This window comes from Marmota marmota, unplaced genomic scaffold (assembly GCF_001458135.2).
Source record: "Marmota marmota marmota unplaced genomic scaffold, marMar, whole genome shotgun sequence".
NCBI lineage: Eukaryota > Metazoa > Chordata > Mammalia > Rodentia > Sciuridae > Marmota > Marmota marmota.
The window spans coordinates 7015457-7038787 of NW_026000153.1; the positions used below are offsets into that span (position 1 = coordinate 7015457).

General features: G+C 44.2%; 1 protein-coding gene across 3 annotated transcripts in view; it reads right to left on the reverse strand.

Annotated features, from left to right (window-relative positions):
• Nod1 (nucleotide binding oligomerization domain containing 1) overlaps positions 1–23331 on the reverse strand; it is a 62514-nt gene that overhangs the window by 9955 nt on the left and 29228 nt on the right. For 2 of the 3 annotated variants that reach the window (XM_048786412.1, XM_015490186.2), the window contains 7 exons: positions 22194–22277; positions 21309–21392; positions 17965–18048; positions 17016–17099; positions 13931–14014; positions 5269–5352; positions 15–1182 (listed from right to left, as the gene is read on the reverse strand). In XM_048786412.1, the coding sequence (XP_048642369.1) occupies positions 1110–1182; positions 5269–5352; positions 13931–14014; positions 17016–17099; positions 17965–18048; positions 21309–21392; positions 22194–22277 (577 nt within the window). In that variant the 3' untranslated portion in view covers positions 15–1109. Of the gene's footprint in view, positions 1–14; positions 1183–5268; positions 5353–13930; positions 14015–17015; positions 17100–17964; positions 18049–21308; positions 21393–22193; positions 22278–23331 lie in introns of those variants that run through there. The other variant, XM_015490187.2, reaches the window with a different exon arrangement.

Here is a 23331-nt window from a genome sequence, read left to right on the forward strand (position 1 = left end):
TTCCCCCCCCCCCCAGCTGTTGGGGGGCAGGAAGAGACTTCCCTTTTTCATTTCCTTTTTTGGTACCAGGGATTGGACTCAGAGGCACTCGACCACTGAGCCACATCCCCAGCCCTATTTTGTATTTTAGAGACAGGGTCTCACTGAGTTGCTTAGTGCTTCGCTTTTGCTGAGGCTGGCTTTGAACCTGCAATCCTCCTACCTCAGCCTCCCCAAACACTGGTATTACAGGAGTGTGCCATCACGCCTGGCTGAGACTTCTCTTCCTAAGAGGGCAATGTAGAGAAAAGCTTCTGTGTGGTGTGAGTGCCAGGGCCACCAAGACAAGTCATGCCTATCCCTCTGGAGAACAGGAGTCCATGCTTCTTCCTGGGCAGGCACATTAGCTGTGGAGTGCAGTTGGGACAGGTAGAGGCCAGACTTGAAGCTCTATGTGATGAAGGCATTGTCACTGTCTTCCTCTTAGACTGGCCTAGAGAGCATCCTCTTATCTTGTCAGCACACAGACTCAGGACTGAGAAGCCTGTGATGAGCTCCTGACACCAGCTCCCCACAGGACCTTGGATGAGCCACATCCCCACATCCTACACCCTTCAGTATCCACAGCCATGAAGGGGACATCAGTACGTGGGGAAGTACTAAGGAGGGTGGATATTTCCTGTGCGTTGAGAACCTTCTTTCCGAGAAGCTTGGCACTGACTCTGCACCAGGTCCTCCACTCTCCCCTGAAGACAGCAGCGGTCAACACACTGGCTCTGGTTCTTAGGGCAGGCATCTGTGCCAGCTGAGGCTGGCCTTTTCTCTTCAGTCTTATTCCTCCAGCTTTGGATAAAATAATTACAGATACACAACGAAGTCTTCATAGTATAGAAAACCTGATACTGTTTTGCAGTGACTACCGCAGCTCACAGGGTGCACACTGTTTCTGCAACACCCTAACAGCTTAGGGTGGACATCACCACGGAGGTGGGCCTGCATCATTAGGAGTGTGCTCCAACAGGCCCCTGGCCGCATGCCCTGGGTCGCAGCCTGCTTGCCCTGACTGCACAGGGTGGCAGCAGCTGCTACGGGGTCTTCCAGGGCGAAGACCCAAGCATAGTAAAGTCCTCTCAGAAACAAATGATCCGCTTCTCATCTTCAAAGACTTTGGCTTCCTCTGGCTCTATCAAGTTCCCATTTAGACTAGTAGAAGGAGAAAAATAATTAAAATATATATATTTTTTTAGTTGTACATGGACACAATAACTTTTGTTTATTTTTTTATGTGGTGCTGAGAATAGAACCCAGTACTTCACACGTGCAAGGCAAGTGCTCTACCACTGAGCCACAACCCCATCCTGAGAAAAACAAATTTTACACACAGGAAAGCACTGGGGACTATTGGATGCTCCTTCCGTGTCCCTAACTCACTCTTGAGCATAACACAGCCCTCAAGGTAAGGAACAGGCTCTATTCAAGTGGTGCTTTGATACTAACATTAATCCTCTCCAGTCACTTTTGCTTTCATAACTGGGCATCTCACTAAGGTCACCTAGAACCTCCAAAAGCCTGAACTTAGTGACATTTTTCTCAGGTCTTGTCTTCTGGGCTTTCACAGGCAGCATTTGACTATCCTAACAGTTTCCCCCTTTTTTTTTTTTTTTTTTTTTGCAGTAGCAGGGATTGAATCCATGAACATTGCGTGCTAGGCAAGCACTCTGCCACTCAGCTACATCCCCACAGTCTTTTTTATTTTAAGACAGGGTTGTAGCAAGTTGCTCAGGCTGGCTTCAAACTTGGGATCCTGCTGCTCCAGAGCCAGCTCTCCATCTTTGAAGCACTACCTTGCCTGGGCTTGATGTCATGTTTTCCGGGTTTCTCCTGTATCTGAGCACTCTGCCTCAGCCTCCTTTCCTGTACTCTCTGTGACCTCTGACTACTGAGTTTCCTCCAGACTTGGGGCCAGGCCTTTTCCTCAGGCCTTCTCATCTTTGCCACAGCCTCATTCAGAGGTCAGCGGAGCCTGTTTCCTACCTTATGTCTTCAACTTGGAGTTTCCAGGCACCTCAATGTGATAACACCTTCCCAGGATTCCCTTCATCAGTTGTGTCAGATAGGACCCGGGGTCCACCTTGACACTCTCCTCCTCCTAGCCATCCCTAGAATCCCTGCCTGGAATCTCTCTGTGGCCTCCATTCCACACTCTGGGCTGGGCACCCATCTGCTCTCAACCTGGACCACTGCAGTATCCCCCTGTCAGGCCCTTCATAAGTGCCCTAGTCTCAAATCAAGTTTCCCAGAAGGGACCTAAGTGGTCCCTATGCCTTGGAAATCTGACCACATCCTTCTCCTGCATCAAACCCTTCAATGAACCTTCCATTACTTTTAGGATAAAAACCAAAATACATGATATGTAACTCACAGATCTTTTATGGCCTGGGCTCTGCCTGTCTCCTCTGCCTCCCCTTACCCTCTCACACAGTCTGAACCTTCTAATGCGGCAGCTTCTTGCCGTTCTCTGTGGACACCACACTCCCTCCTTCCCAGAGCCTGGGCATATGCTGTTCTCCCTACCTTGCAACACTCTCCTTCCCTCCCAGCCTAGCTGACTAACTTACTCACCTGTTTCTTGATACTGGAGGTAGAACCCGGGGCCTTGAGCATGCTCGGCAAGTGCACTGCCTCTGAGCTGCACACTGGTCCCCGTGGCTTCGTTTAAATGCCACTTCCTTAGGAGACCTTTCCTGGACACCTGCTTTTGGCCTTCCCCCTAGGAGCACCCCTCACAATGATAGTTACATAACTCCTTAATGAGTTCCCCCCTCATCTGCCTCTCCCTCACTAGCTAGTAAGCCCAAGAGGGAAGATCCAATTTACCACAGATGCTCGGCACTAGCGGTGCCTGGTGCTCAAGCACTGTGTTCCTCAAGGAATGAATGAAAGATGCATCACTAGCCCCTGGGGACCCAGCTGTAACTACTACACAGGCTCTCCCCCTTCAGGAGCTCATAGGGTTGACACTGCCTCATGGGAGCTCCGTCTTCAAACACAAGAACTCTACTGAATAAATAAATGTCAGTAGAAAAAAAGTCCAAGAAGATGCTCTTGTCAGTAGTGGCCTCAAGCGCAGTGTCCCTAAGCCCCAGGAGCCACAGCTCCCCTCCCAGTCCAGCACAGCCCTATGGCCTGCTGTGGCAGCTCCTGGACCAGGCCTAGTCCTTAGAAGCCATGCACAGAGAAATACCCTTTGGTAGCTCCCAGCACAAGCTAGGAACTGAAGGGAAGATGTCCCCAAGGCCAGTACCTGAGCCACCTGTCCTGTCACATGTCTGGATTGATGGCCAGTCCACCCTCTCCACCTGAACACAAGTGTTTACTCTCTGGATAGCATGCCTTGAAGCCAAAGACCCTTGGCCTTACCCAGATAGTTCCTTGTGTAGGAACAGTGGCCTTGAGGGACAAAATGCATGTGTTCAAGCTTGGCAAAATTAAAGCAGCTACAGACAACTGTCTCAACCAGCTTGGAAAAAGAGTGTGGGCCAACTGTGGTCTGCAAACTGCTCCTCTCTGCATTCGGTCCTCAGACACAGAATCAACAGGAAGCAGAGCCATCCCAGGGCAGAGGTCACAGTGTGAGTGTAGCTGGAGATGCCTGCAGGCCAGACGCTCTGGAGCTCTCCAGCACTTTCCAGGCAGAAGAGCCAGCTGTGAGAGCCTCATGGGCATAGATGCCAGCGTTGTCATATTGGATCTAGGCTCCATTCTCTACAACAGCATTTTTTTAAAATGCTTTTGACCATGTCCCCAAATAGAAATTAAATTCACCCACATGCATGCCTGAAGTTAGAACACCCTGCTATGCATGTCGTAGCCCAATATTCTTTCCTTTTCAATTTTATTTGAAAATAATGCAAGCTGCCCTGGGTGCAGTGGCACACACCTGTAATCCCAGCTGCTCAGGAGGATTGCAAGTTCAAAGCCAGCCTCAGCAAAAGCGAGGCACTAAGCAACTCAGTGAGACCCTGTCTCTAAATAAAATACAAAATAGGACTGGGGATGTGGCTCAGTGGTCAAGTGCCCTGAGTTCAATCCCTCAGTGCCAAAATAATAATAATAATAATAATACAATCTGCAAATCACCAGACTGCTTTTTTGCTCCACTGACCAGTTCCAAAGCAAAGTAAAATGCTATTCAAGGATCCAAGGCTGAAGACTGTACTTTGATTTTTTTTCTTGGCTGTGAAAGTCTTGAAGGGAGGAAGTAGCTAATAGGCAAGCACCCCCTGAGCTGAAGGACTGGGGTCATGGTGAGGCTGCCCTATGGATCTCAGAGAAGCCACAGTGGACACGTAACTCCCATGGTCAGTGTCCTCTACAGAAACCCAGCTCTGCCCTCTGCCAGCTTCTCCACAATGGTCTCTACCTTCACATTGGCAGGGGCTGTTGGAGACACCAGAGTCATGAGGACAAATATCCAGAGCACTGAAGAGTCTGCACACTGGGGCCCTCAGCTCTCAGCTCAGGCCAGCACTTTGAGCAGTCAGGGCTCCTGCCATCAATTTAACTGCTGCACCTCTGGTGCCTGGCATGTAGCAGGTCCAGGCCTGGCGACTCTCATGACTACTGGGAAACACCTGTGTGTTCTATGAGCCACTCTCCCAGTATCTACCAGGCCTACCTCAGCCACAGAGTTGTTTCCAAGGGGCTATGGAGTGTGGGGTGGGGGGGACCTTGTGGGAGACAAGGAAGACCTAGATGGGGCTCGATGTTATAAAGCAAAAAGTAGGGTCTTTTTTTTTTTTCCTTTTTTGCATTAGCATAAGTATGTTCTCAAAGCAGAACCAAGAATACAGGAAGAGCATACATCAGCTCAAATCCAGCCTGCTGGTGCCTCCTGAATCCCAGGATGCCAAGGAAGAGGGAGAGAGCTCTAAACTCCAGACCAGCACAGCCACCCCTAAGGCTCATGAGGTCCACCTCAGCAGGACTCCCTCTCACAAGCCAGTCTCTCATGCAACACCATGAAGGTCAAGGACAGGGGCCCAGGGCAGCAGAGCATAGGTGGTAGAGCCAGGAGGCTGGGCAGAATTCTACTTCTGCTCTTGCTGTGATCGTGGACAAGTTCTCTGCTGCTCAGGACCCCAGTTTCTACATCTGTATAGTGAAGCCAACACCACCACTCTAGAGGGTCATTGGATAGTCAGTGGAACTGCCCCATGTGGTGCTGGACACACAGACAGTAGTGCTGAGTCAAGAGTCCCTGTCAATATGGCAAGCAGACAACCTTACCAAATCTCCGTTATGCCAGTGTTGTTCTGTAAGGCCTCTGCCAGCTGGGCGGTCCCCGTGGCTGTGATCTGATTCTGGATGAGCCTGAAAGAAGAGCACACCTTGTGTCCAATACAGAATGCTGGGTGAAACCTGCCCCCTTCACAGGGAGTTGCAGGGACCAACAGGATCAGAGATGGGATTGGAGGTGGGGACCAGATCCTGTGACTCTTCATCAAGCTAAGGTAGCCTCACATGAGAATAATGAACAGCCTTTAAAATTTTTTTTCTTAGTGCCCATAATACATCTGTTGACTTAGATGTAGACAATGTCATACATGAAGAGGGGTGTGTGTACATGTGTGTAATACATGAGTAGGGGCAAGTGCATACGTTTGTGTGTGCATGTGTGTGTCTGAGAAAGAGAGACCTTTTTCATCATAGGAGCGCCCAACCAAAAAAGTATGGATATCACCCATCTGAACAACAAATTCCAAGAAACATATCACCAGGGTAAAAGGTCATCCAAGGTCTCCTGGGTATCTCGGGAAACTGAGGGCAGTTTTAAATGTTAAATAGCTACTGAATGGTCATCCCTTCTTTGAGGGATCCAAAGTCTTCTAGAATGATACCACATCTTCCCACCATCCATAAGGGAGGACACAGAAACAATTCTGTTGCTGCCACTCCTGGGTCCTGTTGTAAAGCATCGATAATGGGGCCTTTTAAAGTGTCCCCACGCTGCTGAGTAGCAATGATGCAAATGAAAGTTTCTGGTAGAGCTGGGAAGGCCTGAACTTTCCTGAAATGCTGATCTAGGCAGTGATGATTCTAACCCAACCAGGAAATAAATGCAGGGCGAGGCACTGATGTATCTACCCTTCAGCCCAGGTTCACTTCTCACTCCTTACTACTAAACCCTTAGAAATCCTGGACACTGACTCAGAAAGGGGTTCTGCATGAGGGCTCTGCTCTCATGATCAATGAGGTCACAGAGATTCATCATGAAGGGAGAGGACCACATGGCAAGCAGGAGCTACTGTTGCAGCTCTGACCCTGACAATCCTTTTCAGCTACAGAACCATAAAGCCTTACCGGTGCCTTAGTTGTCTCTGTAAAGTGGGAAGAAGAGTGGAACTTGGACATTTTTGCAGAAGGAACAAAAGCAGAATCTGGAGGTGGGCACTGAGTTCTGCATCCACTTGAACTACTGTTCTCTTGTCGCCACCTTCATGGTGGCTGCCACTACCACCCCTGATGTCTCCGTAGGGGCAAGGCAGCCTGCCTTCAACCAAGAAGTGGTGTGAGGCCAGGAAGAGGAAAGCTCCTATGGTCCCTAACAGGCCTGCAGTCCAAGCCCAATGGCCTGCCAGGGCTACCTTTGCTCGGGCCAGCTTGGCTGTGCACACAAGCAGCAACCAAGACTCCCCAGCCCTGCGCAAGCTCTGCACTCCCTGAAGGGGCTGGCCCAGCAACCTAGGAAAGGGCAGAAGAGAAGACAGCAGATAAACACAGAGGAAGGAAAATGGATGTAAAAGCACAGTCTGGCCTTTTTGAAGAAATTGACAATGTGGCTCTAAACTTATGAAAACGCAAGGCAACCAGACTGGCCAAGATAACCTGAGAAAGAGCAAAACTAAAGGGTTTGCACTTCTTGATTTCACAAGTTCTTATGAAGCTATAGTAATCAAGACAGTAAGGTCTGACATGATGACAGATACATGCACGCTGATATATGCCTATAATCTTAGTGACTTGGGAGGTCGAGGCAAGCGGATCACAAGTTCAAAGCCCGCCTCACCAACTTAGCAAGGTTCTAAGCAACTTAATGTGACCATGTCTCAAAATAAAAAATAAAAAGGGCTGGATACGTGGCTTAGTGGTAAAGTGCCCTGGGTTCATCCTGGTACCAAAACTTAATTAATTAATCAACAGATTAGAATAGAGTCTAGACATACATTTCTGATCAACTGATTTTTTTAATCTAATTTTTTAAAAAATTTATTCTAATTAGTTATATATGACAGAAGAATGCAATTCCATTCATATTACACAAATAGAGCACAAATTTTCATGTCCCTGGTTGCACACAAAGTAGAGTCACACTATTCATGTTTTCATACATGTACTTAGGATAATAATGTCCATCTCATTCCACCATCTTCCGCCTATCCTCCCTCCCTTCCCCTCCCTCCCCTTTGCCCTATCTAAAGACCCTCCATTTCTCCCATGTTGCCCCCCAACCCCATTATGAATCAGAATCCTTATATCAGAGAAAATATTCAGCATTTGGCTTTTTGGGGATTGGCTTACTTTACTTAGCATTATATTCTTCATCTTCATCCATTTACATGCAAATGCCATGATTTTATTCTCTTTTAATGCTGAGTAATATTCCATTGTGTATATATACCATATTTTCTTTATCCATTCGTCTACTGAAAGAGTATCTAGGTTGATTCCACAATTTAGCTATTGTGAATTGAGCTGCTATAAACATTGATGTGGCTGTGTCCCTGTAGTATGCTGTTTTTAAGTCCTCTGAGTATAAACCAAGGAGTAGGATAGCTGGGTCAAATGGTGGTTTCATTCCCAGTTTTCCAAGGAATCTCCATACTGCTTTCCATATTGGCTGCACCAATTTATAGTCCCACCAACAATGTATTAGTGTGCTTTTTTCCCCATAACCTTGCCAACACTTTTTTATTCTTAATAGCTGCCATTCTGACTGGAGTGGTTTTGATTTGTATTTCTCTAATTGCTATAGATGTTGAACATTTTTTCATATATTTGTTGATTGATTGCATATCATCTTCTTAGAAGTGTCTGTTCAGTTCCTTGGCCCATTTATTGATTGGGTTATTTGGTGTATTTTTGGTGTTAAGATTTTTGAGTTCTTTATATATTCTAGAGATTAGTGCTCTGATATGTGTGTGGTAAAAATTTGCTCCCATCTGTAGGCTCGCTAGTCATTTCACTGATTGCTTCTTTTGCTGAGAAGCTTTTTAGTTTAAATCCATCCCATTTATTGAGTCTTGACTTTAATTCTTGCTCAATAGGAGTCTTATTAAGGAAATAGAGGCCTAATCTGAGATGATGGAGATTAGGGCCTACTTTTTCTTCTATTAGTCGCAGGGTCTCTGGTTTAATTCTTAGGTCCTTGATCTACTTTGAGTTGAGTTTTGTGTATGGTGAGAGATAGAGGTGTAATTTCATTTTGTTGCATATGGATCTCCAGCCGGGCTGGAAGCTCCAGCCAGAGCAGTCCCTTCATGAGCACAGTAGAGGGATAAGGACATTAAAGGAACCCATAGTTTGGGAGGCTCAAGGTGTGTCTGGGTACAGAGCAATTAGATATCAAAGACATTGTCTGGCAAACCTGAAGAACTTGCTGCATGATACCCATGTGTACCCATGTGTGGGGAAAGAAGCTGCCATCTCTCTAGGTGCTTGTGGAAGACGAAAAAACCATTTTGCAGCCATTGAGTGGGGGCCCAGCAGCCAAGGGGGCTGATTCCTGGCAAACCCAAGTTTGGCCCCAAATACAGGCCCATTAAACACATGCTGCACCACATAGAGTGTGCTTAAGTGACCAGGAGAAAATCAAACACGGAAAGAGGTTTACACAGGGAACAACTAGTCAAAGAAACCCACCTGGCTCTACCCTCCCCCTACAATCTGACTGCTTGCAGGACCAGCTGAGAGAGATGCATCTGACCAGAAACTCAGAAGGGTGGGGGCACGAAGGGTTGTTTGGAGACCAGGAAATGTGGGGTCTGCAGGTGATGTAGGGGACTAAGGATTGGATCCTCCAGCACAGGAATGGAACCCAGGGGAGATCCTTGGGGTACAGTCTTCCAGCATGGACCAGAAGTACTAGGCGCTGGAGGTGCACTGATTTAAAATCTCCAGACCAGTTAGCAATCAGTAAAGAGCCTGGAGCCTGCCGAAGCCTAAACCTTGCCTCCAGGAACTCCTCCTGGCCTAGCAATCAAGAGGGTGGAACATCACACTCCAGAAGATCCACCTAAAACTGCTGAGAAGAGAAGCTGAAAATGTTTTGAACTCCAAGGGAAAGAATTTTTAACTTTTCATCAAGATTTGTTTTCTCTCTCTCTCTCTTTTTTTTTTAATTCCTTTTCACTGTTTAATTGTGACCTTCAAGGTACATGGACATTTATACAGTCACCTTTTTGTTTCTGCTTCTCATCTCTAGAATTTTTGAAGCTAGTTATTTTAAATGGATTTTTTTGTGTGAACTAGCATATTTAGTATATTTTAGTTTTGTTTTGTATTCCTTTATTTTTGTTTTAAATTTTTTTTAAATTTTGGTTTATTTATATATATATATTTTTTTTTCTTCTGTTTCCCTTGACTCTCACTTTTCTTCTGCTAACAGCCAATCTCTACTGTTTTTATCTTTCACTCTTCCGTTAACCCTTTTCTTCTGTTTTCTCTCCTCCCACATAACCATCACATCCTATATCACTTCTGTTCTCTCCCCGTCCACCATTTGTAAATGTAAACCCTTTTGCAAACTTGCTGTTTTTATTGTAGGCAATAACTGATCCTATCATTTGTTTATTGTGATAATTTACAGCATTAAACCAAATAGTAGGAGCTATTGGTTTAATGCTGTAAATTGTTTGCATGGTTGTTGTTATTATTTTCTTCCCCCAAACAGTGAGGTACTAGAAACCTTCAGGGACACTATAAATACCCAGGGTAGAAACTCTACTGCCTCAGATCCATACTGTTAGATGGGTAGTACACAAACAACATGAAAAAGCAAGGGAACAAATTGCCCCAAACAAACCAAGATACTCCACTAATAGAATCTATCAATCCCACAGTGGAAGAAATGTCAGGAAAGGAGTTTAGCAAGTACATAATTAAATTGATCTGCAAAGTAAAGGATGCTGTAAGAGAACAAATACAGGCAGCAAATAATCACTTCAATAAAGAGAGATTCTGAAGAAAAAATCAAACAGAAATCCTTGAAATGAAGGAAACAAACCAAATTAAAAATTCAATAAAAAGCATCACCAAAAGACTAGGCCACTTGGAATATAGAACCTCAGGCAATGAAGACGAAATATATAACCTTAAAAATAAACTCAACCAGAGAGAGAAGATGTTAAGAAACCATGAACAGAACTTCCAGGAAATATGGGATAACATGAAAAGACCAAATTTAAGATTTATTGGGATAGATGAAGGTGCAGAGATATAAACCAAAGGAATGCACAATCTTCACAATGTAATAATGTCAGAAAATTTCCCAAATGTAAAGAATGAAATGGGAAATCAAATACAAGAGGCTTATAGGACCCCAATGTGTAAAATTACAACAGATCCATATCAAGGCACATCATAATGAAAATACCTAGCAGACAGAATAAGGATAGAATTTTTAAGGGCTGTAAGAGAAAAATATTAGATTATATATAGGGACAAACCAATATGGAGATCAGCTGATTTGTCAACCCAGACCCTCAAATCTAGGAGGTCCTGGAATAACATATATTAAGCTCTGAAAGAAAATGGATGCCAACCAAGAATCCTATATCCAGCAAAATTAAGCTTCAGATTTAAAGATGAAATAAAAACCTTTCATGATAACCAAAAATTTAAGAACTTCACAACCAGAAAGCTTGCACTTCAGAATATTCTCAACAAAATACTCCATGAAGACAAAATGAAAAAAGAAAACCCAGAGAAGGGAAGAACTACACTAAAGGAACAGTCAATCAAAGGAGAAACTAATTCAAATTAAAAACTAGAAATAAACCAAAATGACTGGGAACACAAATCATATCTCAGTAATAACCTTGAACATCCATGGCCTAAACTCATCAATCAAAAGACACAGACTGGCAGATTGGATTAAAAAACAAGGCCCAACAATATGCTGTCTCCAAGACATTCCCAGACTGAAGGTGAAAGGATAGGAAAAAACATATCTTCACATGGATCTTGTAAACCAACAGGGGGATTTCTATCTTCATATTAGATAAAGTGGTTTTCAAGCCAGTATTAATCAGAAGGGATAAAGAAGGCCATTTCATACTGCTTAAGGGAATCATACATCAACAAAACATAAATATTTATGCCTCAAACAATTAAGCATGTACATATATCAAACAAACACTTCTCAATTTCAAGAATAAAATAGATTACAACATAATAATTCTGGGTGACTTAACATACCTCTCTCACTACTGGGTAGATCCTCCAAACAAAAACTAAACAAACTATAGAACTAAATAATATAATAATTTAGACTTAACAGACATATGTAGAATATTTCATTCATCAATGACTGAATATACCTTCTTCTCAGAAGCACACGGATCCTTCTCTAATATAGACCATGTTGGCATACAATTGTAATATTACCTTAATATACTTTTAGCATCTGTAGGGTTATTTTGATAGGTCCCTTTCATTGATATTAATTTCTATATTCTTGTTTTTTTTCTTGATTAGACTTATTTGATTTTTATCAATGTTTAGCTGTATTATTTCTTCTCTAATTCATATATTTCTTCTCCTACTCTTATTTTTATCTTCCTACTACTTAATTTGAAAATGATTTGTTATTCTAGCTTCTCTCTGTTATAAATATTCATCTGAATACTGTTTCATCCCAGAGATCCTGATATTTTAAGCTTTTATTATCACTGAGTTCAAAGCACTTTCTATTTACTTTTCTTGTGCTTTTTTCCTTGACCTCAGAGATATTTATAAGTGCACCATTTAATTTTGAAATAGTTGATGTAGGGTTCTATATATCTTAAAGTGATTGATTTATAATGTAATAAAACATGCAGAAAACACAGTCCGCCTGATTTCAAATTTTAAAAAAGAAATGCTTTTTATATTGATTTTATTAATTACATACATGTTAAAATTCATCAAATTTCAATTGCATACTTCAAATATGTGCATTTTATTGTACTTCGGTTTTACCTCAATAAAGCTATGGAAAAAAGAAAAAAATATATCTGGGGATGTTGCTGAGTAGTAGAGCACCTCTGGATGCAACCCTCAGTATGTATGTATAAATAAATAAATCTCAAAATGGGTTATAGACCTAAAATGAGAGAAAAACTATAATATAAAACTTAACAGAAAACAGGTGTAAATTTTTGTGACCTGGATTACATAATGGTTTCTTTTTATATTTTTTTATTTTTTTGATACCGGGGTTGAACCCAGGGGTGCTCTACCACTGAGCCACATCTTTAGTCCCTCTCCCTTTTTATTTTGAGACAAGGTCTCATTAAATTGCTTAGGGCCTCACTAGGTTGGTGAGACTAGCTTTGAACTTGCAATCCTTCTGCCTCAGCCTCATGAGCCACTGGGATTACAGACATGCACTATTGCACCTGGCTAGGTTATTATTTATTAAATAACACTCTCAAGGCACAAACAACGAAAGAGGAAATAAAAAATTTCAACTTCATCAAAATCAAAAACTTCTATGCTTCAATGGTTGCTATCAAGGAAGAGGAAAACCTCAAACACACAGAGAAAATACTTGCAAATCATTTGTCCAATAAAAGTTTAGATGGGCGCAGTGATACATGCCTGTAATACCAGCAGCTCAAGAGGCTGATACAGGAGGATCATGAGTTCAAAGCCAGCCTTAGCAATTTAGCAAGGCCTTAAGCAACTCAGGGAGACTCTGTCTCTAAATAAAATGCAAAAAAAAAAAAAAAGGTGGGGGTTTAGGATGTGGCACAGTGGTTAAGTACCCCAGGGTTTAATCCCCATTACAAAAAAATAAAAAATAATAATAAAAGTCTAGCACCCAGCATAAAGAACTCCAACACTACAACTCAGCATTAAAAACAAACCAGTTTAAAAATAGGCCAAGGATGTGGAGACATTTCTTCAGTGAAGACATACAGGTGGCCAACAGGGGCAAAAAGAGATGCTCGACACTGTCAGCAGGAAATGCATGTCAAAACCACAATATGGTGTTACTTCACACCCACTGGCATGGCTAGACTCAAAAAGAGGGACCACAACAAGCGTTGAGGAAGACATGGAGAAGTTGGAATCCTCCTATGTTGCTGGTGAGAACATAAAACAGTCATTTTGCAAAGCACTTGGTGGTTCCTCAAAAAGTTAAACATAGAAGTGCCATATGACCCAGCAATTCTATTTTTAAGTATATACTCAAGTGAAATGAAAATACATTTGCAAAAATACTCACAGTGGCATTATTCACGCAGTCAAAAAGTAGGAACCACCCAACCACCATCAAATGACATATATCCATACTATGGAGTATCATTTGCTATAAGAAAGTAATTAAGTACTGATACATGCTACAACAAAGATTAACCTTGGAAACTTACGCTAGTGGAACAGAGACAAAAGCTCACATTTATCTGAATTGCCAAGAATAAGCAAATTCAGAGACAAATTAGTGTTTGTCAGGGGTCGAGGGAGGGGAAGGCTGGGCATAGCTGCCTAAGGCATACAAGGGTTTTTCATTGGGGAGTACAGGGCAGTGAAAATGCTCTAGAATAGATCATTATGGTTGTGTAACCTTGTGAATATACTAAAAAATCCTCTAAACTATATACCTCAAAAGAGTGAATTTTGTATATGTCAATTTTATCTTAAAAAATATGAAAATCACAGTCTGGAAATTTTGGGGCTGAGTTACCATAAGTGCTTCAATGTCTGGTTGACTTTCAGCATTTCTGCAAAGCTCTCGGCCACTTCATCATTGAGTTCATTTTGGGTCAGCCTAGAAAAGAGAGGAAGTGATTACTCAGGAGGGTTGAATTGGAAGACATTGTTAGTGAGTTCACAGAAGCCAGAACCAGGCCTGGGTCTCTCCAGCTCTGCAGCTAGTTGCTTGCTGAGAAGGCAGCAGAGTGCAGGCTCCTAGCAGCCCTCCACCCCACACATATATGGAAACTCATTTCTAGTGCAGGTCCTGCTCTGAGTTCCCACTTCGTAGCCCCCTGCCTGCCCAGGAGCCTGCACTCCTCACCCTCACTGAGCCTCCAATTTCACAGAAGAGAAAGCCACAGAGAACCAGGGCCAGGGCCTGGACTTGGGTCTCCTCCAGCTCCAAGACCCAGGAACATCACTGACAGGTGCTTGTCCAAGTCAAGATGAAAACCTGGGGAAACCCACCAACTGCATGGTAAAGTGTGCTCAGTGCTGTGCTCTGAGGCCAGTGGCAAAGGACGCAGGTTCAGTGACTGAAAGTTCAGGAAGCCTCTCAATTGCTCTTAAAACCAGCAGTGGTCTGGACAAGCAAAGGAGTTCACGATGTAACTAGGGTCGGACCCTCTTTTTCAGTGGATGAAGGAATAATGAGGATAATAGAATAGTATACTGTTTTAAAAAGTCTTCCCCTGAAGGGCCATGTGATCACTATCCAAATCTTTTTTTTTTTTGGTTGGGGGGAGTACTGGGGATTGAACCTGGGCACTTGACCACTGAGTCACATCTCTAGCCTTATGGGAACTCATTTATTTAGAGACGCAGTCTCACTGAATTGTTAGGCCGGCTTTGAATTCTCTATCCTCCTATCTCAGCCTCCCGGGCTGCTGGGATTACAGGCATGTGACACCGCATCCAGCACTATCCAAATCTTAAATGTATTTCCCTTAAGACAAAACTCAGGTGCAAAGATATGTACAGCAGAGCTTTCTACCTTGCAGTGTACACTGTGATATTAGCTGTCAAAATGCAAAACTGGAATAATTTAAAGAACTGGTAAAATAATGAACATCTATGGAACATTGTGTAGCCTTAGAGAGTGTGAGATAGATTGAACAAAGAAGATGGCAGAGGGCACAGTATTTGAATGCTCTTACCAGGCATGGTGGCACACAATGTAATTCCAGGGTTTCAGGAGGCAAGGCAGGAGGATGGCAAGTTTGAGGCCAGTCTCACAACTTAATGAGTCTCTGTCTTAAAATTTTCATTTATTTGTTTGTTTGTTTGTTTACCTATTTATTTATTTATTGAGACAAAAATCTGTTTTATTTTACATTTCCCTGATTGCTAGGGATGTTGAACTTTTTTTCATACAACCATTGACTATTTGTATTTCTATTTTGAGAAATGTCTGTTCTTTTGGCTATTTATTGATTGGTTTATTTGGATTTTTATATTAAGTTTTTTGAGTTCTTTATATATTCTGGATATTCATCCCCTGTCAAGGGAGTAGCTGGCAAAGATTTTCTCCCATTCTGCAGATTCCCTATTCACACTCCTGTTTCCTTTACTGTACAGAAGCTCTTAAATTTGATTCCATCTCACTTATTGATTCTTGGTTTTATTTTTTTGAATTTTAGGTATCTTGTTAAGGGAGTTAGAGACTGCAAAAATGTGTTGGGATGACTATGTTTTCTTTTAGCAGTTGCAAAGTTTATCATCTAATTTCTAGGTCTTTGACCCATTTTAATTAAACTTTTGGGCAGGGCGAAAGATCGGGATCTAGGTCCATTCTTCTACATCCAGTTTATCCAGTACCATTTGTTAAAGAGGCCATCTTTTCTCCAACATATGTTTTTGGCACTTTCACTGTGCCCAAATGAAATTATTGTATAATGTGGGTTTGTCTCTTTATCTTCTATTCTATTTCACTGGTCTTCATGTCTGTTCATTTGTTTTTAGTTGTAGTTGAACATAATAACTTTATTTTATTTATTTTTCTATGTGGTGCTGAGGATCGAACCCAGTGCTTCTCACATGCTAGGCAAGTGCTCTACCACTGAGCCACAACCCCAGCCCTTCCTGTCTGTTTTGATGCCAATACTATGTTGTTTTTGTTACCAAAGCTCTGTAGTATTATTTGAGATCAGGAGCGAAACCTAATGTCATAAAGGGACATGTCAAATATGTACAACAGACAGCTAAGATATTTTTAAATCCATTTGCTAAATGCTCTTCTACTTTGTATGTATTTGAATATATACAGAAAAATGGTTAGAAAGAAAAAAGTCATATTTAGAAAACATGAGAGAGGTAGTTTCAGTTCCTACTTTCAAACTTTCATCCAATATTTTCAGTCATACTTGTTTTTTCTTCAAAAAAAAAAGCATATGTTACTTTTCAAAATGTTCAAAGATTTTTTTGAGGGAAATGAATTAAAAAATGCATTTACTGTCCAGTAGATCTAGCATCAGAACACTCATAAAGACAACACTGGCATTATTTTCGGTAAACATCTGAGCAGAATCTAATACTGGGCCCTGGGTGGATGAAATAGAGGGTGTAATGCAACCTGCTCACCCATAAGGAATTTATGATACAGGAAAGTAAATAAAGGAACAACAAAAAGCACTCTCAGGTGGCACCATCCACTTAGTAAGTGCCCTGGAGTGCAGGGAGGAAGAAGCCAGGACTGGGGCTTCCAGTGACAGGTGATGGGTGACAGGTGAACAGGGGCACTGAAGGCCAAATGCTGATGCAGAGACCTGGGAAGGCAGGAACTGGACCCTGCTAGGCATATGGAGGATGTTCTGGGGGGATTCCTGGCAGTTCCAGTGGCCAGCCTTCTGGTTCTCCTGAGGCCAAGGATGGCAAAAAGGATAAGACCATAAACCCATAAGTTGCAGGCCCATTTCCCCAGCTGTTTCTGAAAACAGCTGTTTTTCTTCTCTGGGAGGAAATTAAATGAGCCATTGCAATTGAGAGGCACCTTTTCAGTAAAGATTCCAGGCTGTGTGTAAGCAGTCCCTGGAACAATTACCACGGCCCAACCCTTCAAAATGACTGGCCATTACCAGAATATCTTCAGTGTCGTATTCTGCTGCAGGGCCCTGGCAAGGCTCTTTCCTCCTTCCGTGGAGATACAGTTGGCTGCAAGACTAGGAAGGAAAACAACTCATTAGAGACAGGTTCACATTTGGCCTTGGCGTCAATACCGAAACAGTGGGGAAGCCTCGTCTGGATGTGGCACCTTCCAGGCCAACCTGGGGCAGCACATGGAAGAGCTCAGTCATGTCAGCGGCCGCCCAGGCCTTGCTGCTAAAGAGCCACGCTCAGGATCTGAGGACAAGCACAAGACTGAAGACCAACTGCTCCAGCAGTGTCCAGACAGGTAAAGGACATAGAACTCAGGTTTTTACACGCAGACTAGAGGCTGAGGAGGCCAGGGCACTCTGCCACATTTGCGGGCCCCATCAATGAGAACCTAAGAAGTTTCTCCTGCTATTACTCCCACCGTCTTGGACTCCCTTCAATGGCAGTTGGGACAGAGGCAGAGCTTGGGAGACACCAAGGCTCCAGGATTAGGCCACAGGCCTGAAGGAGGGATGGGAAAGGGGAACTCCAATTCCAGAGGGGAGGGGTCCCCTCTGTCCCAGCACCATCATGAGGGAAAAGGGGCAGGAATCTATCAACTAGCATTCCTTTCAGTTTTATCTAGACTTAGGAATTCCTCCCTGACCTCCAACGGCACTTGAATGGCTGCAAAATGTCACATCTTGATCTAGTTGGTGGCTACATTGGTGTGAGTCTGCTAAAATCCTTGAGCTGAACACTTAAAAATAATGTACTTTATTGTTTCCCTCTTGCACATCAAGAAAAAAAATTAGAGAAAGAAAAAATCACACCAGCAAATCCCTGCCAAATTTGGAAATCCACCAGCCCTCTCCCCGCCAGCTCCTCCCCTGGAGAGCTCAGAATGGCCAGGATCCCTGTGGGCCTTGGAGCCCCAGGCACAGCTCTTACCTTAGATTGCTCAGGCTGGGGTGGTTCTTCAGAGCCTCTGCGAAAGCTTTGGCTCCTTCATCCCCTATTTGATTGCCCCACATCCTAAGGAAGAGATAGATAGCTCAAGTTAGCTCCTCCCACTCGGCCAGGCTCCCCCTTCTTTTCTGTCAGTACAGGCAGCTGTTTCACTCAGTCTCTGGAGCTGTGGCCTGGACACCTATTTCTCATGTTGGCCCCTAATGGACTGCTCTGGATTTCCAATGCAAGGGAGAAGCATAGAGAATAAAGAGCCCCGGGCACAGTGGTGCACCCTGTAATCCCAGCCGCTCAGGAGGCTGAAGCAAGAGGATTGGAAGTTCAAAGCCAGCCTCAGCAATGGTGAGGTGCTAAGAAATTCAGTGAGACCCTGTCTCTAAATATTTAAAAGGGTTGGAGATGTGGCTCAGTGGCTAAGTACCTCTGATTTCAACACCTGGCACCAAAAAAAAAAAAAAGAGAGAGAAAGAGAGAATAAACAGCAGTGGAGACCTTGTGAACAGATGTTGTCAATCAGGAAGTTGCACAATTAAAGACCAGGTCTCACTGCAAAGTTTTGGAGAGCTGCCAGTTGAGAGTCTCAGCTCCTGCATGTCACCTTCAGAGTACAAAAGTCCATGCTGGCCTGAAAGGACAGCCATGTGCAACACTGAGTGGTGCAAGCATCACCTGCAAAGTGTCCTCAGGATGCAAGGGTCAGGACCCCTGGGCACCAACTGCACCAGCAGCACTCTTTGTATGTAGAGAGGAATGTCAGGAAGTCAGGCACCAAGGTGGTGGGCAGCTGCAACAATGAAGCTGACTTTTGTCCCCAGAATGGGTGATCTGAGATCTGGCTAACATGGTCTGCATGGTAAGGTGCCAGTCTCCCATCCTGGCTCTGCCACCTACTACCTGTGGATCCCTGGGAAAATGACATAACACAGTGGACAAATGTTGAGAGCCACAGCCGAAGGGGCCTCAGCAAACTTCCAGCTGCCAGCTGATGATTGGCTCACAGCCGCCCCAGCAAACTTCTAGCTGCCAACTAATTGGCTCCTCTGCGGTGATGCTCATTGGGCTGTTTCCCTGCCCTTTCAGACCACGGAGCTACTCATTGGGGGACTTTTTTTTGGCTCCGCCCACGTGACCCAGCCAATCGGCCTCAAGAGCAGGAGGAGTGGGGGAAGTTGAGAGGCTTGTGAGAAGCCGTGGTGGCAGTTTGGCTCTGAGGGTTTTTCCTGAGGAGCTGTGTGGTGTGGTGTGTGTGTTCTAAAAATAAAGTTCATTTCTTTTGACAAGTGGCTCCTGAATTGTGCCCAGCCAGACTGCGGCAGCTAACATGGTCTGCATGGTAAGGTGCCAGTCTCCCATCCTGGCTCTGCCACCTACTACCTGTGGATCCCTGGAAAAATGACATAACACTGTGGGCCTCAGTCTCCTCATCTGTAAAATGGGTATGATAAGAGCATTCCCTCATAGAGTGGTTGTGTGTGAGGATGTGTAAGTTAACAGACGCAAAGCATTTAGAACACAATCCGGCCTGTAAAAAACGTCAGCTATTCCTAATAGGACAAGGGGCCTCCATTTACAGAAAGCAGTCTGCCCGGCCCACTCACAACACAACCATGGCTGCCTCAACAACAGGTCCAGCAGCTGCCTGCCTGCGTCCTTCCAGGCAAGGCCTGCTGCTGCCCCTGAACAAGAGTTTTAAGTTTTTGCTTAAAAAATGCAAAACTATACAACTGAATGGTATCAAATGTTTAATAAGGTGGCAAACTACTCATGACCTGAGAGTAAGTGAAAAATGAAGGATAAAATTCTGTACATGTAGTCTGACCTCTACCCTGTTAAAAAAAATAATAGTGGGGGAAAGAGAAAGTGGGAGTGCTTCAATAGTCTCAAATGCTACCAGTAATTATTTCTGAAAATAAAATTACTTTTTATATTTTCCACAGTTTTAAAATAAAATTACCATTATTTTTATAATCCCATAGAATTATAATGATACAGTTCAGAAGCTTCTTAACCTCAATGAGATGCCACCTGTCATCCACTAGGATGGCAGTTACTATTAAAACAAGTGTTGGTGAGGATGCCGGAGAGCAGGATGGGAATGTAAGACGGAACAGGCACCTGGAGAACAGCACAAGGGCTCCTTGAGAAATTAACGATAGAATCATCACAGAATTCAGCATTTCCAAAAGAATTAAAAGCAGGATCTCAAAGATTATGTCTTTGTATGCCTTTGTTCATAGGAGCCTTATACACAATAATTTGTGACAGTTAAATATGGAAGCAACCAAATGCTTGCTGCTGGATGGGTGGATGAGCTATCCCGTCAAAAGCCTCAGCTCCTGACTGTCTCAGAAAGGAACTACCCGAGTGTCACCTTCAGGGTACAAACATACATACAATGGAGCATTATTCAGTCTTAAAAAGGAAGGAAGCGCAGGGCAAAGTGATCCACGCCTGTAATCCTAGAGGCTCAGGAGGCTGAGGCAGGAGGACCTCAGCGATGGTGAGGCACTAAACAGCTCAGGGAGACCCTGTCTCTAAATAAAATACAAACTAGGGAAGGGGATGTGGCTCAGTGGCTAAGTGCCCCTAAATTCAATCCCTGGTATGCCCCCACACACATCAAAAAAAAAAAAAGGAAGGAAGGAAGCTGGCATGTCACATGACCAACCTTGAGAATATCATGTAAGCTGAAATAAGCCATCACCAAAAGACAAGCACTATGTGATTCCATTTACAGGAGGTGCCCAGAGTAGTCAAATTCAAAGAGACAAAAAGCAGAGCGGGGGGTTGCTAAGGGCCAGGGGAGGGAGGAAAGGAGAGTTACTGCTTAATGGATGAAGAGTTTCAGTTTTGCAAGATAAAAAGAATTTTGGAGATGGATGGTGGTGATGGTTGCGTAATGATATGAAAGTACTTAATCCCACTGAACTGTACAATTAGCAATGGTGAAGATGGTCAATTTTATATATATTTTACCACGATTTAAAAAATTGAAAGAAAAAAAACCTTCAGAGGATAGATTTCCTTAAAGTAAGAGCATCTGCCTGTGTTAACCATCACATAGAGCTAGAATAACTCCCTCCATTTGCTGGTGGCAATAATGCTGAGTTTGCATGAGTTAATTAGAAAAGTCTGTGCAGTCAGATTTATAATCAACCCTGGGTCTTCCCACACCATTTCCATGAAGAAGCTGCTGGTACATCTCTGTTTCTTCCTCCTCACAGCCAGACCCAGCAGTCCTGCTACATTGATGTACAAAAGACCATTGGGCACCCACATACACCCAGCAGGTCACACACCCCTTGTGTGCATCCCTTTCTACTCACCCAATCTCAGAGATGGATGTACTGTTCTTCACAGCCAGGGCCAGCCACTTCCCTCCTTCGCTAGATATCTTGTTTTTCCCCAGTCTGCAGAAAATCCCCACACAGTCAGCCTCCAGCTGTGTGGTAGGGACTCCAATATGGGCCTCCCTCCTCCCCGGCATGGAGCCCCTCCCAGCCCCTCTTGCTAGTCTGTTCCTGCTCCTGGGATGTACAGCAGCCAAGCCCTGGGCCTCCTCTTAGGAAATCACCTGAAGCCTTGGGGATAGCCAGTCAGGGCTCCTCTGCAGGGGATGGCCCACAATCTCTGCAGAAAGTTAGTGACCTGAGCCCTCCTGGGCTTCTTTACATGACCTCAGGACCATCCATTCCACCAGGAGGCCTGGAAGTGCCCACTTCAATTGCTCATGCTCAAGGTGTGCTTCCATCGCCAGGTGGAACAAGGCACTCTGTCACCTTTGGCAGGGCATTTCTATGACAGGGCCAAGGATCAAGCTCTGGCTTGCCATCACATGGTAAGTTCCCTGAGGGTGGAGACAGATCTTTTTCTCTGGTATTCGAGAAAGGGCGATAGGTCTTTCTGCTTGGTCAGTCTTTAATGAAATTGAAGTGCCAAGCTTTCCCTGCCTCCTGCCCCCTTCCCTCAGCTGGCTGTCCCTTCCAAAATCTGAGCCTCTCGCCTGGTCATGCTTTCTCTGCAGAACAAGCTCACTTTCCACACAACAGGTCTCCTGCATTTGACCAGTATGGTCCTGGGGCAGGCAGAAGACTTGAGGATAATAGCTGTTTACAGTGACATTTATTCTTCTAATAATGGAAGGGTTACCCAAAGAATCGAAGAAGAAAAGAAGCTACAAAGGAACTTCACACCAGACCCCACTTACTTACTTCAGGTGGGTGAGGGCCTTGCATTCATCCAAGATTTGGGCGACGTACCTGGCTCCCACATCTGTGATCTGGTTGTTGTATAAACTTGAAGAGAAAGCACAGTCAGGTCACTTCATGACTCCCAAGGTCATATGAACACCCTTTCATGTGTGCTGCTTACTGAGTTTCAAAGTGTGTTGAAAGGACACACAGGACTGTGTGGTCTCAGCCTGGCTTCAAGACCAGCTCCGCCACTGGCCGCCTCTGCCTCAGTCTCTCTGTCTATAGTGGGGGTGACAATCATAGCTCCTCATGGGGTTGGTTGTCATGAGGAGCATGCGACATGGTGCAAAGCCCTGGCAGGGAAGTGCCTGGTTCACCAAGCCATTCATGCAAATGATGATATGTCCATCAGCACACAGTCAGTCTCTTGAGGAGAAGTTTCTCTCTGAAGACATTCTTTCTGAATGACTAAGAGGCAGGCACACAGAACCTTCTCTATGTTTACCTCTTAGTCATTTCACCACTCAATTCCAATTCAGCAATAAAGCTGAGGCTTTGAGGACCCCATTGTCACACAGCATTCCTGAGTGGAGAGAGAGGTGGCCCCGGGATCATCTGCTTCACTGTCCTCGTTCCATGAAGGAGCTGACTGAGGCCCAACACAGCTGAGCAACCACTTACGCTCATGGAGACAGTGGTAACCTGGGTGGGATGGGGTGGGGTGGGGTGGGCAAGATCCCTTATCTCAAACTCCACAATCCCAAAGGCTCTGAAAACCTAAAGTGTCTCATAGTTGTTTTGGCAACCAATGTGAACCTATTTATGATCTCTATTTACCCTACTTGGTCTGAACATTCACACATTTCTCTGCAGAAATATCAAGGTAAAGGATAATGGGGTGCTGCCCTGGACCCCTCTGGCCATGTCACTACTACAAAGCAAATACACCGAACCCTGATCCTTGGCTTGACCCAAGGGTTCTGGAGGAGGGATTATGGACTCATAGTATGAAAATCTAATACATAAACAGTATTTTTTTTTTGGCGGGGGAATACTGAGGATTGAACTCAGGGGCACTCGACTACTGAGCCACATCCCCAGCCCTATTTTGTATTTTATTTAGAGATAGGGTCTCACTGAGTTGCTTAGTGCTTTG